The sequence below is a fragment of the Phaseolus vulgaris genome, chromosome 8, assembly GCF_000499845.2.
Source record: "Phaseolus vulgaris cultivar G19833 chromosome 8, P. vulgaris v2.0, whole genome shotgun sequence".
Taxonomy (NCBI): domain Eukaryota; kingdom Viridiplantae; phylum Streptophyta; class Magnoliopsida; order Fabales; family Fabaceae; genus Phaseolus; species Phaseolus vulgaris.
The window spans coordinates 33,936,197-33,953,074 of record NC_023752.2 but is presented as its reverse complement, the minus strand read 5'-3'; the positions used below and the strand labels follow the sequence as shown (position 1 = coordinate 33,953,074).

General features: G+C 46.0%; 1 protein-coding gene across 1 annotated transcript; it reads left to right on the top strand.

Annotated features, from left to right (window-relative positions):
• The first annotated feature begins 12,409 nt into the window (after nt 1-12,409).
• On the top strand, nt 12,410-13,438 carry LOC137824988 (uncharacterized). The gene has a single exon (XM_068630660.1). The coding sequence runs from the start codon at nt 12,410-12,412 to the stop codon at nt 13,436-13,438; it is 1,029 nt and encodes a 342-aa protein (XP_068486761.1).
• Nucleotides 13,439-16,878: the final 3,440 nt, after the last annotated feature.

Genomic DNA, 16,878 nt, shown 5'->3' with positions numbered 1-16,878 from the left:
TAGCGATGTTCCACCTTGGCGACATCTCATTTTAGCGACGCCCCCTCCTTGGCGATGCCTCATCCTGGCGACGCCTCATCTTGGCGACGCCTGACGCTGCCTTGAGTCTTTGTATTTTATTTCTTTAGCCTTTGGTCTTACACTTTGAGTGGGAGGAGAAAAAACTGAGACAAAGTTTTCTTGAACTTCTTTTTTACTTGGGTGACCTCATTAAAAAACCCTCGAGAGGGAAAAAGAGTGTCCCCTTTACAACTTGTATTTCGTTACTCTTAACTGACATAACTTAACTGAAATAAAATTTCAAATTGGCCGCGTTCCAGCTGCGTGGAATGGGACCTCCTTCCAAAGTCTCTAGATTGTATGAACCATTCCCATTGGCTTTGGTGACTCTGAAGGGTCCGGTCCATTTGGGAGATAACTTATTCTCTAGCTCATATGGGTGAGCCTTCCTCATGACTAAGTCACCAACCTGGAATTGCTGCGGCTTCACCTTGGAGCTATACTGTCGCTCCACTCTTTTCTTCACTGCCTCAGCCTTTATTCTTGCTTCCTCCCTGGCTTCGTCTAGTAAGTCTAGGTTCACTCGCCTTTCTTCATTGGACTCTTCAACCACAAAATTCTGGTAACGTGGCGAGCTCTCGTGGATCTCGACTGGAATCATCGCGTCTGACCCATATACTAGACTGAAAGGCGTTTCCATGGTGGCAGATTGGGGTGTGGTGTGGTACGCCCATACAATCCTCAGCACTTCTTCTGCCCACGCCCCTTTAGCTTTCTCTAATCTTCTCTTCAGCCCTCTCAGCAAAACTCTATTTGTTGACTCTACTTGTCCATTCGTCTGGGGGTGTTCGACTGATGCGAACACCTGCTTGATGCTGTTGGCATGCAAACTGGGTGCCATTGTCGGACACCAGCCGCCTAGGCACACCGAAGCGATAGGGGGCGAGGGATATGAATCCTTGGGGTACGCCTTGTTCAAGTCTATGAAGTCTACACACATCCTCCACTTCCCGTTTGCTTTCTTCACCAGAACGACGTTGGCCAGCCACTCGGGGTATTGGATTCCCCGGATGTGTCCAGCACTCAACAACTTCTGTGTCTCTTCCCTCACCACGAGCCGCCTTTCTTCGTTAAACTTTCTCCTCCTCTGTCGCACAGGGCGAACCGTGGCGTCCATGCTAAGGTGGTGGCATAAAAAGTTAGGGTCGATGCCCGGCATGTCTGAGGCGGACCACGCAAAAGGATCTAAGTGGCATGAAATCACCTCCGCCACTTCGTCCTGTTCCTCTTGGCTCAACAAACACCCCAACTTGAACGCTTTGCCGCCGATCTGTCTCTCCACCACATTGGCCGCCGGTTGGTCTCTGCTATCTTCTTTTTGGGGCGTCGCCTTATAGTGCTCTCTAGGCGACACCTCTTCTACGGGCGAAGCGTCGTCATGCCTCTCCTCTGTGCGTGCGTCTGCTTTAGGCGTCGCCCCTACGGGTGCGGCCTTGCCAGGCGTTGACTCCGTAGGCGTCGCCTCATTCGAGGGTTCTACTTCCATCGCTGTGTCTGAACTCGGTGGACGTTCGAATACCATGAACACACCTCTCTTTGTCTTTAAACTGTTTTCATAGCATTTTCGCACTTCTTCTTGATCTGACTTGATGACGATCACCCTGCCACTGAGATCCGGCAGCTTCATCTTCATGTGGCGCGTGGAGGCTACTGCTCTCAGCCTATTCAACGCCGGTCTTCCCAACAGGATGTTGTAAGCCAAATTGGCATTTACAACTAAGTACCGAATGCTTTCAGTACGTGAGGCCGCTCCATCTGTGAATGTCGTCCTCAACTCCAAGTAGCCACGTACTTCCACCTGGTTGTCAGCAAACCCATACAAGCACCCGGTGTAGGGTCTCAAAAGGTCGGGGGACAACCGTAGCTTGTTGAATGTCGACCAGAACATAACGTCTGCCGAGCTTCCCTGGTCGACTAGAACCCTGTGCACCTTCCTTCCAGTCGTGACAACCGAAATGACCACGGGGTCATTGTCGTGCGGGACAACATCTCGTAGGTCCGCCCTCGTGAACACGAGGTCTGACTCCCACGGGTCGCCTGAGATTTTTTCGTCATTCAAATTTACTCCCCTCGCATATTTCTTGCGTTGGGATGCAGTGGGTCCCCCTCCCGAAAAACCACCAGAAATGGTGTGAACTTCGCCGTGGACCGGCATCTCATGCGCTTGATCCTCCGCTGGTTCCGGCAGGGCTACGGTCGTGGCGGGTTCAGTGAGATAATCCTTCAAGAACCCGCTTTTTACTTACTCGTCTAACTGGTACCCCCGATAGGCAGTTGTTGATATGGTGACCGAAAGCTTCGTGGAACTCACACCAAGAGTCCTTGCGAGGCCCCAGCACCTTGTCAGACTTCACTGGTCGCCGCAATCTTTCGGCTATATTAGGTACGGTGATCAGGTCCTTCAACTCCACCACGAAGTCGTACCTTGTTGGTCTGGCCCTTTCCTTGGCCGAACGATTTCCTCCCGCTTGACCCCTGGGTTGGGGTTTTCTCGCCTTGTAGGGGCGTCTCCCTTCCTGATTCTTCCTTCCCGTCGTGGTCTCATTGACCCTGACGGGTTGAGCCCGTGTCTGTGCCCTCGGGCGTGTGGGTGCGACACTCATGCGCTTCTCACACACCTCTCCCTCAGAGGCAATATGCTCCACCGCGCGACGCCTTATTTCAGCGAAGGTCCTGGGGCGATTGCGAATGATGGACTCGCAAAAGGGGCCAGGGCATACGCCTTTCCTGAACGCGTACACGATCATGGGTTCTTCCGTAGTACCAACCTTCACTACTTGAGCCCCGAAACAGTTGATGTACTCCTTCAAAGTCTCACCTTGATATTGTTTCACGTCAAACAGATCATACGAAACGGGCGGTGGGGCCTTGTTCGCTAGGTATTGCTCCCTAAATAACTGCGACAGCTGCGGGAAGGAGGTGATATGGCCATCCAGAAGGCTAATGAACCAATCCATGGCCATTCCCGACAAGGTGCTCATGAAAAGCTTGCATCTTACAGCATCGAAGCTGCCTACTAGCACCATCTGCGTGTGGAATGTGGTGAGATGTGCTTCGGGATCCTCCATCCCTGTGAAAGTCACCTTGGGCCCTGCGAACGTGTTGGGTATAAACGCCTCCAGGATCTCCTGCGAGAATGGTGTGGAAAACTCCCTTGGGGGGTGAGACGTTCGGTCTCATCTGGGTCGCGTTGCCCTTGGTTGTTGCGCAAACCGTGACGCAATTCCTTGTTTGTGCGATGGAGCTCTTCATTTCTCGCCTGAGAGGCCGCAAGATCCGCCTGCATGCGTTCTTGCTCCACCCTCGATTCTACCATTTCATCCTGTAGCCCCTGCACCATGGCCATGACCTGCTGCATGGTCATTTCCTCGCTCGTAGCGCGCGCTGGACCTTGTCTCGTGGCCCTCATTCTTCAATGTTTTCTCTGAATTTCTCCTGTTGTTATGGTAGCTCTGATAAACTCTCTGGAATTGTCGAACTAAAACTTGTGATGGGACTGATGTTTTAAATCGGCCCCACGGTGGGCGCCAAATGTTCCTGCCAGTTGACCTGGGTACGTCTTTCTATGCAACCTTGCCCGTCTTCTAGGTCACCCTTTTCTGGTAATCTGTAAACACTTGCAAAGAAGTGAACAAATGGGTGCCCTAGCGGCCGTTTGCACTCCGACGCTCAAGTCAGCTAACAAGAAACACCAAAACTCTGCACCTTCGTATCGGAGCACCGTGAAAGGCGCTCTGAAGGTGGTAAAGAACTGTATATTGTGTGCTGTTTCCTGGTTCTGGCAAACAATCCTTCTCTAGTCCCTTATGCGTAGCCTGAGGGCTCGAGCAAGCAACTAAAGTGTGTTCTGGGGAAAATTTGCCAAAGGTCCGATCCCCGATTCCAACGTCTAAAGCTCCCTTTAAACGTCTCTATCATTTAAAGCGTCTTAAAGCGCATTTAAGGTGTAAAAACGTTCAGCGCCTTTAAGACATTCAAAACACTTAAAGCATTTAAAGTACCTTAAAGCGTTCGAAACGTAAACTTAATTACATAATCTTGATTACCTCATACCTGACAAACTATCCGGAAAACATTGATGTTTCTGTTCTTCCTGCCACGTGTCCTTCTGACTTGACCGTTATTCTACGTGGAGGGCCTCACAGCACTGTAACCCAATTTAGGGATATTTCATCGTGTGAGTCCTCATTCCTTAAGTGCATCTGGCGCAAAGGGGTGACTTTTTGGGTGCCAACTCATGCGACCCAACCTCTAGTCACTCGCCCTGGGAGTGTATCCACCTTCCTCTCGCACCCTGCACCTGGTTTCCCCTGGGCATGACCTTCTCTTGAGTCGTATCTATCCCAAGGGTCTCCCTGAGGTGGCCTGGGTACTTCACGAGTCAGGTTACTCCCTACTGGCGCTAGTACTATGGCCTTGAAACCACCTTTCTCTTCTCTTTATTACTGTTCTGAGCTAGGCGGGCCCGAAGCCTCCCGTGGTGTCACTCCCTCCATGGTCTTTCCTACCCATGGGTATCGGGGAGTAACACTGCTGATGACTTGCTTGGCGACGCCTTACCTTGGCGACGCCTTGTTTAGGCGACGCCCTTATCTTGGCGACGCCTTATCTTGGCGACGCCTTATGTAGTCACTCTGTTGACTTCCTTCTTTGGGCCCTTCGTGTGGTCCCACCATATGTTGACCTTGGCCTGACGTTGACTTTGACTTTGACTGTGGTCGACGCCCGGGGATGGGACAGTACAATGTCTAAATGTAGAATGTATGTAGTTCACCATGAATATAAAGAAATAGGAAACATTTTTTAATTTGAATTGAATGCAGTTAATAGATTAGGTGAAAGGTTTTTCATTTTTGTAACTAATTGTTGGATTGAAGATTGCGCTATTATATTTGATGCATCCGAACTCTCATCTAGATTGAATATGCTCATATCATGAAGAATAAAGACTATGACTATCTTTGCATGTGTATAAATTTGATTTTGATGTAATTGGTTTGTACGTATTTCTTCCCAAACTTAATTGATCCAAGAAAAAATTAAAAAATGTTTTTAAACTATTTAGAACTTGTTGATAATGTCAAGAGATTTTTTATGGGTAAAATTGATACTTTATTCTGTTAAAATGTTCTTAACTAAATCGTTTGCAATGTTTATGTCCTTAAGTAGCATAGTCTTTTACACCATCTCATGGTAAAAATGCACATCGTACACGACAAATAGTTGAACCAGAGTTGAAATGCTCGTTGTGTCAGGAGGTTGGTGAATAAATCAACTTTAACTCGCACTCTAAGAGATCTTGATGTTTGACTTGTACTTGATCTTGGACGAATCTCTTTGGTTAGACGAAGGCAACAAATATTTTTTGCAACATAGAATAAGCTTGCACACACACATATATTCAAGTAGTACAATGTTAACTTAGTCTATGCTCATATCATATATCAAATGAAAAACTTGTGTCTTATATAATCTGTTATTGAATCTATTTGTCTTATGTACCGACCAGGTCATCGGGTGTGATGACGTGGACAAGAAAAAGGTAGGTAGTCAAGAAGTCAACGTAGTCGTCGTATGTAAAGGCGGCGTTGTGCAGCATAAATAAGCGGTTATCGCCCATCGCCTAAGTAAGACATCGCCTGAAGAGTCAACCCGCATGACGTAAGCATTTCACAGAGAGGGGGCCCACACGAGGGGATAACCCTAAGTTGGGTGGTGGCACTGTGGGTCCCTATGCACAGAATAAATGATCAAGTCAAAAGGGCACGTGGTAATGCCCACGTGCTCATTAAAGGTATCCAGGGAAGGCTGCATGCATGACACGTGTCTAATTAGGGCACTCGAACAGTATGATGGCGCGATAAATACAGCGCTCAAGTTAAAGCCCAAGTGGCCATAAGGTTATACATTGCACTCCAGATAAGGGAAGTCCATGGGCCAGATACGCTAAGATCCTAAAGATAGCGGCGCAAGGACCTTCTCCAAGGAACCCTAGATAATAGCAGGCAACGCAGAGGTAAACCCTAGTTTTCACTTATATATAGGGCGCAAATAAGCCCTAGAAAGGTACGTTTTTCAGTTCGCAGTTACACGAGTTTTAACCTAGTTCCCATATAGACATACAGAGCACAAACCCTAATTGTTCTTGACGGCGCATCCGCTGAGAGCACAAGACAATTAGGGCAACACAGTTTTAACCATGCAGTTTCAGTCATTGAGATAATTATACAGTTTCTAGTTACTTTGGTGTTTCTCGCTAGCTGACTTGATCGTCGGAGTGCAAACGGCCGCGATGGCGCCCCTTTGTTCTTCTTTTTTCAGGTACTGACAGACGAAGCAAAACGAAGGTGCCCTAGCTCGTTAGAACAACCACGCATAAAGACGACCCAGGTCAACCAGCCGGAACATCTTACAAATAATGCTTGATTCATGTTTTATACTTTATAATTTTCAACACTCAATCAAAATTGTAGGATATTGAATTTATTGAATTTTTCCTTAATAGAAATGAGAGAAATGAAGTACTTAATAGTTTACACCTCTAAGCTTTTCTAATGATTAATATATTTTACATCCATAACCAAACTTTCTCTAACATTTAAAATATAGATAGAAAGTGATAAGTTGATCAAAAGAAAAATATGAGAAGCACACGAAATTAAAAGTTATTTGGTTGAAAATAAATAGGTAATAAATAGAATAGAAATAAAGATTATTTGATGACGATAAATATAAGAAAAAATAGATAGAAGTTATTTTTTTTATATTATTTAATTTTTAAAAATTACATAATTTTTTTCGACACTAAATTTTCTAATTTATATTATTTTTATTTCTATTTATTTTATCATTACTAATATTATATTCATTTATCTTTATTATTAATTCTATATTATTCTTATTGTTATTGAGATAAAAAAAGACTATAAACAAAGAAGGGAGGAAAAAATGCATAATAATTTGTGTTTGGTATAATTTATTACACAATGGAGATAGAAGAATAGTATTTTTTTCTTAAATAAACGATTATGTTATATTAAACACGATTTCAATATTCATATTTTTTTTAAATCTTCTTAATTATTTTTTTCACCAGACCAGTGTCTTTCCTTCAATATCATTGTCTTCTATCCCCTCTCTCTTGCACTTACGAGGTTACCACCTCATCCTAAAAGTGATAAAATACAACACTTAAAGTTTAACCACAACCAAAACACAAGTTATAACAAAACATGGCATCACATCGATATAGACTTTAACATAAACGAAAATCATAAATCCTAAATCAAAGAGGGAGAAAATCAATATTTTAAAAGTGAGAGTGAATCACTATAGATAAAATAATAATTATAATAATAATATTGTATAATTGTTCTCTACATTTATATAAAATTATCATTTAATTTATTATTAAGTTTAACAAAAATAAGAATTGAAAAACTGCAAATTACCATTGGAAGTCTCATAAAACATTTGTTACAATGTAAATTTGCCACTGCTGTTTACATTCTTGTTCCTAGATGGTCTTCGTTATTAAGAGGAAACACCTGATAGATATTTACGTTAAATATATTTAGATATATTAAATATTTAAGTTATTTAGATATATTTATGTTAAGTATTTCTAGATTATTAGACATTTTTGTTTAAGTAATCAACTTAATCCATATTTATTTATTTATTTCATGTTTTTTCTCTACATATACATAATTCTATGTATTCTTTAGACGCAATAAATTTATGCTATTTTATTTATTTATTTTAATATGGCTTCAAAACCAGGATAAAATTCCTGACTTTTTGGTGTACTCACTGTTCATCAGATTTTTTTTTTCGCTGCCACGGGCAATACTTCATATCGACAGAATCATGTCGTCATTCTAGATTTTCCCATGTCATTTTTACTGAAATCGGTTTGATTTTTAGGAATTTTCTCTCTCCTCTAAGGTGCTTCTTTATATCAATGATCTCTTTTGCTTTTGTATCTCAATGTGACGATCATAATCGCACTCATAAGTTGGGAAATGAGCGTCATAAAGTGAACATTGTTACAAGCAAGGCCTAGAATTGATAGGTGTTATGACTTGCCTAGAATTGATAGGTGTTATGACTTACATGGTTGTCGTCCTTAATATGCTACATTTGTTCAAATTTCTCTCTCACAAACGACTATTATGGGTCCTACTTCATCTGGTACTTCTTCATTTGATACCAAGGACAACCTATTATTTTCAATGAATTTATCCAATGTTATGAGGATCGTCAGATCTCTAGTTCCACTACTTCTGTTGCATACACATGTACATCTTTTGTTGGTCTTACTCACTCTACTTGCTTTGGTCTTTGGGTTCTAGACTCAAGTACCACATATCACATTATTGTAACAAATATTTTTTTTTTCCTTGTCTACAACATACTATTTACCTTCTATTACTATGGCCAATGGATCTATGGTCTCATCACATGATGTTGGTACTGTTAATCTTAATTTCTTTATATCATGGGTCTCCATTTAACTTATTATCCATTTGTCATCTCACTCGTTCCCTTGATTGTGTTTTTTTTTACCAAATATTTTGTTTGTTTACAAGATTGGAGTTTGGGACAATTGACACTAGATGTGAGTCTCATGGTCTTTATCACCTATGAACCTCTGCATATGTTGGAACACTTATGGATTCTCGATCTTTGATTCATGCTCAATTGGGTCATTGTAGTTTTGCCAAGATGCAACATCTTGTTCCAAGTTTGTCCAATTTATCAAGTTTGTCTTGTAAGTCGTGTCAGTTAGGGAAACACATTAATAAATCTTTTCCTAGTACTATCATACAACGTGCTCTGTCCCCTTTCGCCTTAGTTCACTCTAACATTAGGGAACCAAGTCGTGTTAAGTCCAATTTAGGATTTTAGTATTTTGTTACTTTATTGATGATTATTCAAGATGTACTTTAGTGTTTTTAATGAAAAATCGTTGACTTGGTTTCTGTCTTTCAAACATTTTACAATGAAATTAAAAATCAATTTAAAATTTCTGTTTGAATTTTGTGCGGTAATAAAAAAATAAAATAGTAATAAAGTGAAATAATATATAAAGTTATAAGCATCCATTCATTGCATTGAAAATTAAAACACATAATATTGTTCAAAACTTGATACATAATTAAAAATTAAAACACAAATAATTGTTCAAAAGTTGATACATAATTCTAAATTAAAACACACATAATTGTTTGATCCTGCCTGTTGACCAGAACGCAAGAGCCTTGCCTCGTCAAATCTGGATCGACTTTGCGCCGTGCTAGCTTCCGTTCTTCTCCTTGATTCACCTTAAGAACCTGCAAAAGACAGAACGGCGCTGCTGCGGCCGATCGCGCTCCGACGCCCAAGTCAGCGACTGAACCACCAAAATACTAAGAGAAAACTAAGAACTTCAGGAACCGTGCAATGTTCTCTCTCAGCGTACTCAAGTTCTCGCAAGCGCAAAAGAAGTATTCTAAGACGCGCGTACCTCAGAAGTTCGTTAGGATCCCTTATATACCTGTGCGCTTTCTCTCTCCTGACAGTTACACATCTGGACACGTGGCTCTCATCCAGCTGTACACGTGTCACCATTTGGAGCATTCTTGACTTGAGTGTCACCTCTTACTCTTCAGGCTGTTCGACTAAGTTACTTATGCAGGAAGCAACTCAGCGTGTAGCTGCCTTGGAGCGCGATCTCTTCTTGCGTGGCGAGTATGGGTGTCTTCATACACACCTTCCCTGTGGTCTCGCCGGCCGCCATTATATTCTACGTTACTTACTTCACTGTGCATGCTCGGGTAAGCTGTTCCCCGACCTCAACCTCTGGCCAACTAGGGAATGACCATCTGACGACTTCATCCTTTGCTTTGAAAGCCTGGAACAAGCTTTCCTGATTCTTCGGCGATGTCATCCTCTCGGCGATCTCCGATCGCCTTGTCGCCTGGGTTCGCACCCGGCGACTACAACACAAACTTGGTGACCGCCGGTTTAGGTATGCTAGAGATCGGGGCACGCCAACTTAACGACTGGCGATCACACGAGCCTCCCGACGTCCTTCCCTTCTACCAGCCAGGTGTCCCGTTCAACACGCCTATACTATTGCTTGCGGCCACGTCATCAATTCCGACTACCTGGGCGGTACACAAGCCCCCCAGTCTTAAGCGAAGACTTGTCCAGCGAAAAGACTAAGAGGTCACGTCACTACCGATCTACGTGGCGCTGGGACGGAATTCCAAACGTTCGTACCCTCTGCTTTTCTGACGCTCCACCAAACTCTTTTTTCCAATCGCTCGACACGTGGCTTCATCAACGGTCATCTTCAGCTGTCGTTTGCGCTTCCAAAAACGTTTGAAAAACCCTTAAACCCCTTCATTTCTACTGTTTCATCATCTCTCTGCATTCTCAAAACGCTCTGAGTTTTCTTCTGCAAACCCACGACGCTCCTCAACTCTCTCAATCTCCAACTTCCTTCAACGCTCATCCGATCATCGAAAGGTACCTCTTTTACTTCCTCTGTTGATATTTGCTGCATTTTAACCGATTCGCATCATCCATTATCTGTCTGGTGCATACGCTGTGGGTTGTTTCCTCTTCTTCTTCCTTCTCGTAACTTAGGGCTTCGTCTTCCATTACATTCATCACAACGAACTCCCGTTCGTTCGTTCTCCATTCTTCGTCCACAATCGAGTCGTTCTCTGTAACCTTCGTTCATCCTTTTTCCTTTTTCCTTTGCAGTTCCTGCGATGGCTCGTACGAAAACCACCGCGAATCCTCCTCCTTCATCACGAAACCCTCCACCCCAAGCGCATAACTTACCACGAGCATCTGGTGCTCCTTCTTCCCAGGCTGAGAGGCCTGCAACCTCTCACCCCAATCACGCTCAGGCAACTCCGCCAGTCGCCGGAGGAGCCTCCATTGCCACACAAGACTACAAGAAGCTTTATCCGTGGGCCACCTCAGCTCTGTTGAAAGAAGCCTCTTCCATAAACACAACGTTGGACGTGCACCGACTAAGAAAAGGGGACCAATCTGATCTTTCATTCCACAAGGAGCATGACAGCAAAATGGTCGTGCTGCCCTGCCACCCGAATGAACCAATCTGCGCTGACGATAAAGCAAACAACGGCGAGTTGTTCTGCTTTCTCTACGCGACGTTCTTCAAGAAGGTGAAGCTCCGACTTCCCTTCACTCGCTTCAAGAGGGAATTACTAACTGAGCTCAACATCGCCCCCGCCCAGCTTCACCCCAACAGCTGGGCGTTCGTAAGGGCGTTTCAGATCATGTGCGCACACCTGGGACTGCCAGCTTCGGTTGACGTTTTCCTCTTCCTCTTTGAAGCTAAGAATCCAGGAGACCGCCTCTGGATTAGCCTGAACGGGATCGCTGGGAGGTCAATCCTCTCCATCTTCCAGCAATCTTACAAAGATTGGAAAGGGAAATTCGTGAAGGTGTGCGCCAACGACCAAGATCCTTCCCTGCTCGACGGCTTCCCCTTGTACTGGGTACACAAGGGGAACAAAGACGCCAAAGAGAGCTTTAGGAGGTCCAGAAGTCCCGACAACATGGGCGAGCTAGACAAAGATCTATGCCTTTTCTGGAAGAAAGTAGCAGCCGCCAACATCACCTTTCCTACCTCCGCAATAATCTCCTCCGAGTTCCTCGAGGACCAACTCGAAGCTCACATAGGTTAGCACTTACCTCGACACTTAGGTTTTCGTTTTGTGTTGGAACTGATTGCGAATCTCTGTTATCTACCATCGGGCGTCCTGCTTGTTGCGCACTGGACTTGGTTTTTAATTCATGCGCCATTTGTTTGCATTATTTGCACACGTACTCGTATGTTTTGCCTTTACCTTTGTGCTTACTTGTATATTTTTACCCTGTGCAGACCTCATGTTGGGCAAAGGCAAATTAACTGAACTGAGGGCGCTCGCCCGAACTCATAAGTTGGCGACGGGTTCCCAGACTGTGCCCAACTCGGTGGTGGAGATCGCCTCCTCAAGGTCCAGCTCCTCTAGAGACACTGCCTGCCCCTCAACGAAAAAAGCTCATCTTAAGGAAACCAAAAAGGAAAACCCCTCAAGTGGTTCAAGAAGATGAGGATGAGGATGATGAGGCGACTGAGGACGGCCTTGTCACCAAAAGGAAAAGGGTGGCACCTTCTTCACCACCCGCTCTCCCAGCTCCAACACCGCCCTCTCCCCCAGCTCCAACACCGCCCTCTCCCCCAGCTCCAACACCGCCCTCTCCCCCAGCTCCAACACCGTCGGTCCAAGCAACACCCTTGGCAGTCGCGCTTCCTGCGGTTGAAGGCAACGAGCCCAACTTCATGGAGAACCCTCCTAGTGCCTCCACGCCGTTCGTATCTGCTGGAGAGGGTCCTCCTTCAACCGCCTCAATTGCTGAAGCCGCACCAGGTGGGGATGAAGGCGCTCACAACTCATCGATAATCATAACCGAGTCCCCCACTTCACCACCACGCCAGGAAGCCCCCCTTGCTCAACCAATTCAAGAGGGTGGTGGTGAGAGTCAGCACCAGGCTCCTTCAGCACCTCCACCAACAGCAGCTGCAAGCCTTCCCCCCCTGGTCAAAGAAGTCTGGGGGCCTTTCACAGCTAAGCTAAAGATGATGGCAAAGGACCTTCCCAAAATCATAACAAAGGTTGTGAAGAGCTCCAACAAAAAGCTTCAGGACGAGATCTCCACTCTCCAGGAGGAGAATCGCCTGATAAGGATCGAGGCGGAAAAGCTGTCTTGCAACCTGATGATGGCAGAAATCGATCACTCAAGGGTGGAGGACGCCATGAGTGCCGAGTTGAGGGTTGTGTGCAAGGAGGCCTCAGATCTGCGCCAGAAACTGCACCTCCTAGCTCAAGAGAAAATCGAGCTGGTTCCTTATAGGCTTAAGGTGGCCAACTTGGAGGCATTGATGAAAGCGGATGCAGCCAAGGTAGATAACCTTGAAAAGAGGTCGGCTGATCGGGAGGTTCTCCTTGGAAAGGTCGAGAAGGAGAGGGACGACGCCGTGGACGAGCTCGCCAAGGCTCGAGAGGAAAACGAGAAAATTGCTGCAGTGCTGGCCCAGGCGCGGGACGAAGGCAAGAAGGTTGCTGACGACCTTGCTCAGGCTCGTGGGGAAACTGAAGAACTGAAGAAACGAGCTGACGAGCTGAAGCAGCAAACCGAGGGGCTCAAACAACAAAACGAAGAGCTCGAACTAAGCTCCGCCCAAGTCCTTGTCGCCGGATTCGACGCCGCCCTAGAGCAAGTCGCCTGCCAGTACCCCGAGCTCGACCTCTCCATGGTGTCGATATGTAATGAAGTGGTGGATGGGAAGATCGTGCCTTCTGAAGATTAGTCGTTTCCCTCCATCACTTATTCCCTGGGAATTAATGCTTGTTCCTTTTTGCACAAACTTTACCTGTAATAACTTTTCTTTTCTTCTTATGTATTCGAACTGATACCACCTTTATTATAACTTCTCCCGCTTCTGCACATGGTCTCTCTGTTCACTTCGCTTTTCCTTGTAGAAACCGCTTAAACAAATTAACTTAGCGATTCTGCGGGCTCAATCGTTTACTTACTGCTTCAAACTCGAGCAAACTATCAACTCTCAAACGATGGCATTTTAATAACTTGTGAACTTAAGGCAACGAACTTCAGCGTGAAACTACTTACTAAACAGCGAGTTTCAACCCAACTGATAGTTTAAGACATAGTTCACCTGATCTGCTCCATCGAAATGGGCCCTTACTCTTGCCATCGCCTGGACTTCTTCTGATCGCCATAGGGTCGTGGCGATGTAAGCATCCTTTTGCCTTCATAACTTGGCTATTGTTCCCTCATCTGGGGGTAGAGGCGCCTTTCAGATCCCTCTCTACCTCCCTGAGTTTCAGAACAATAAGCCGGATAGCTAGGTGTTCTCTTTGAACCTACCTTAGCCATCCTTTAAACTTCTTCCACCCTTCACACCATACCTGAACTCGTTCGAGACGAGAAGGATTTTATCTTGCCTGAACTCGCTCGACGGCGAGAAGGTCTTTATCTTGCCTGAACTCGCTCGACGGCGAGAAGGTCTTTATCTGGTGCCTTTACTTTGCCCAGGGTTTACATCTCCTCTTCCCTGGATGCACTGAGGACTTTTAACTTGTTCTCGCCTGCACTCGCACAAAGTCGAGGAGGACTTTAATCTCTTTCTTGCCTCAGGACGCGCGAGGGCGTTGAGGTCTTTTAAACGTTGCTGGTGCCTCCGATCGCCGAAAGACGATGAGGACTTTTAACTTTAACTGATGCCGCCAATCGCCGAAAAGCGATGGGGACTTTAAAACTTTTAGAAAGCATGCAGCATAACTTCAAACTTGCCTTAAATCACGTACGAGTGACAAGGTCTTTTTCTAAAACTTTCGAAACAACAAGCATGCAATCTTAGAAACTTTAAACTTTGAAAACTCTTCTTTATTGGGTGGCCTCATTAAAAACCCTCCTTAGGGAAAAAAGAGTGCCCCCTTCAAACTGTTTTAACAGAAAGCTTGCAAATCTCTTCGTGTTTGTTTTACTTACAAAGCTTCAACTGTAATATAACTTGAGGTGTGTGGCGTTCCAAGTGCGAGGAATCGCCCCTCCTTCCAACGTTTCTAAGCGGTAGGCGCCGTTCCCGAGCGCCTCGGTTATTCTGAACGGTCCCGTCCACTTAGGCGACAACTTGTTTTCCATCTCGTACTGGTGGGCCTTCCTCATCACCAGGTCGCCTTCTTTAAACTGCCTCGACATCACCTTCGAGTTATACCTTCGTTCAATCCTCCTTTTCACTGCCTCGGCTTTTACTCTCGCCTCCTCCCTGACCTCATCCAGCAAATCCAGATTCAACCTTCTTTCCTCATTCGAGTCTTCCGCTACAAAGTTCTGGAATCTCAGCGAGCTCTCCTGGATTTCCACTGGAATCATTGCGTCGCATCCATAGACCAGGCTAAACGGGGTCTCATGGGTTCCTGACTGCTCGGCGGTGTGGTACGCCCAAACTATGCGGGGTACCTCCTCAGCCCAGGATCCTTTGGCTTTCTCCAGCCTTCTCTTCAAGCCTCTTAGCAACACCCGATTAGCGGACTCTACTTGGCCATTCGTCTGAGGGTGCTCGACGGATGCATATACTTGTTGAATTCCCACCTCTTCGCACAACTTCTTCAACAGGTGACTTACAAGCTGAGTCCCGTTGTTTGACACCAGGCGCTTAGGCACACCAAACCGGCACACGATGTTCTTCCACACAAAGCTCTCGATCTTGTGTGCGGTGATCTGGGCTACTGGTTCTGCTTCGATCCACTTGGTGAAATATTCAATTGCCACCACCAAGTACTTCATCTGCCTGATCGCCAATGGGAAAGGTCCCAGGATGTCGATTCCCCATGTATGAAACGACCAAGGGCTGTAAATCGACTTTAACTCTTCTGGAGGCGCTTTGTGCCAATCGGCGTGCTGCTGACATTGCTTGCAACACTGTGCATACCTCTTGCAGTCCTCCCTCATTGTTGGCCAGTAGTAACCTGCACAGAGGGTTCTTGCGGCCAGAGCTCGACCCCTGACGTGACTTCCACATATCCCTTCATGGAGCTCGGCCATAATTCTTGTACATTTCTCTCCGTGCACACATTCCAGGAGTGGGTGTGTGAACCCAAACCTATACAACTCGCCATCAATTATTGTGAACTTGCTGGAGTTCTTCTTTATCTTCCTAGCCTCCGTCGGATCCAGCGGGAGAAGGCCATCTGCCAGGCATCGCTGGTATTGTGTTATCCATGTGTCTGGCTCACGCGTAGCGCAGACCTGCGTCATGTTCACCCTCTCCCCCCGACATGCTCTTATTCTCAGCGATCTCAAGGTTTCCCGAGTCAAAGACCTGTGACTCCTCGCCGCTTTCTCCGTCGACTGTCTTATTTTAAGGATCATGTGGTCTGCCACAAATGCTCTAGGCGTCTTCAGAGTTTCTTGGATCACCGTCCTCTGCCTACCCCCCTTGCCCGAACTGGCGAGCTTAGCTAGCAAGTCTGCTCGGGCATTCTGCTTTCTGGGCACATGCACCACTTCAAAGGAGACAAAGGAAACCTTCAATTCCTGCATGTACGCTAAGTAAGCCGCCATTTGTGGATCCTTGGCCTGGAACTCGCCTGTTACTTGACCCGTGACCAACAACGAGTCACTCTTAGCCATCAACACCCTAGCTCCCATCTCCTTGGCCAGCAAGATTCTGGCGATTAGCGCCTCATATTCTGCTTGATTGTTGCTGGCTTTGAAGGCAAACCTCAGGGACTGTTCAATCAGCACACTGTTGGGCCCTTCTAGGATGACTCCAGCACCGCTACCCTGCTGGTTCGACGATCCGTCCACCGAGAGCACCCAACGGAAACCATCCCCTTCAACTCGTGCGGCCTCCGACGAGAGCTCGACCACGAAATCAGCGAAAACTTGCCCCTTGATCGGTCCTCGGGGCTCATACTTGATGTCGAACTCCGACAGCTCCACCGCCCATTTCACCATCCTCCCAGCTACATCAGGCTTCTTCAGGACTTTCTGGATGGGCAAATCGGTCATCACCAGTATTGTAAAACTGTGAAAATAGTGGCGCAACCTCCTCGCCGAAAATACCACAGCCAGTGCAGCTTTCTCCAAGGCCTGATACCTCACCTCCGGGCCTTGCAACACCTTGTTGACGAAATAAATAGGCTTCTGAGCCCGGTCTTGGTCTTGGGCGAGCACCGTACTCACCGCCCTCTCAGTCACAGCAAAATACAACCTGAGAGGGGT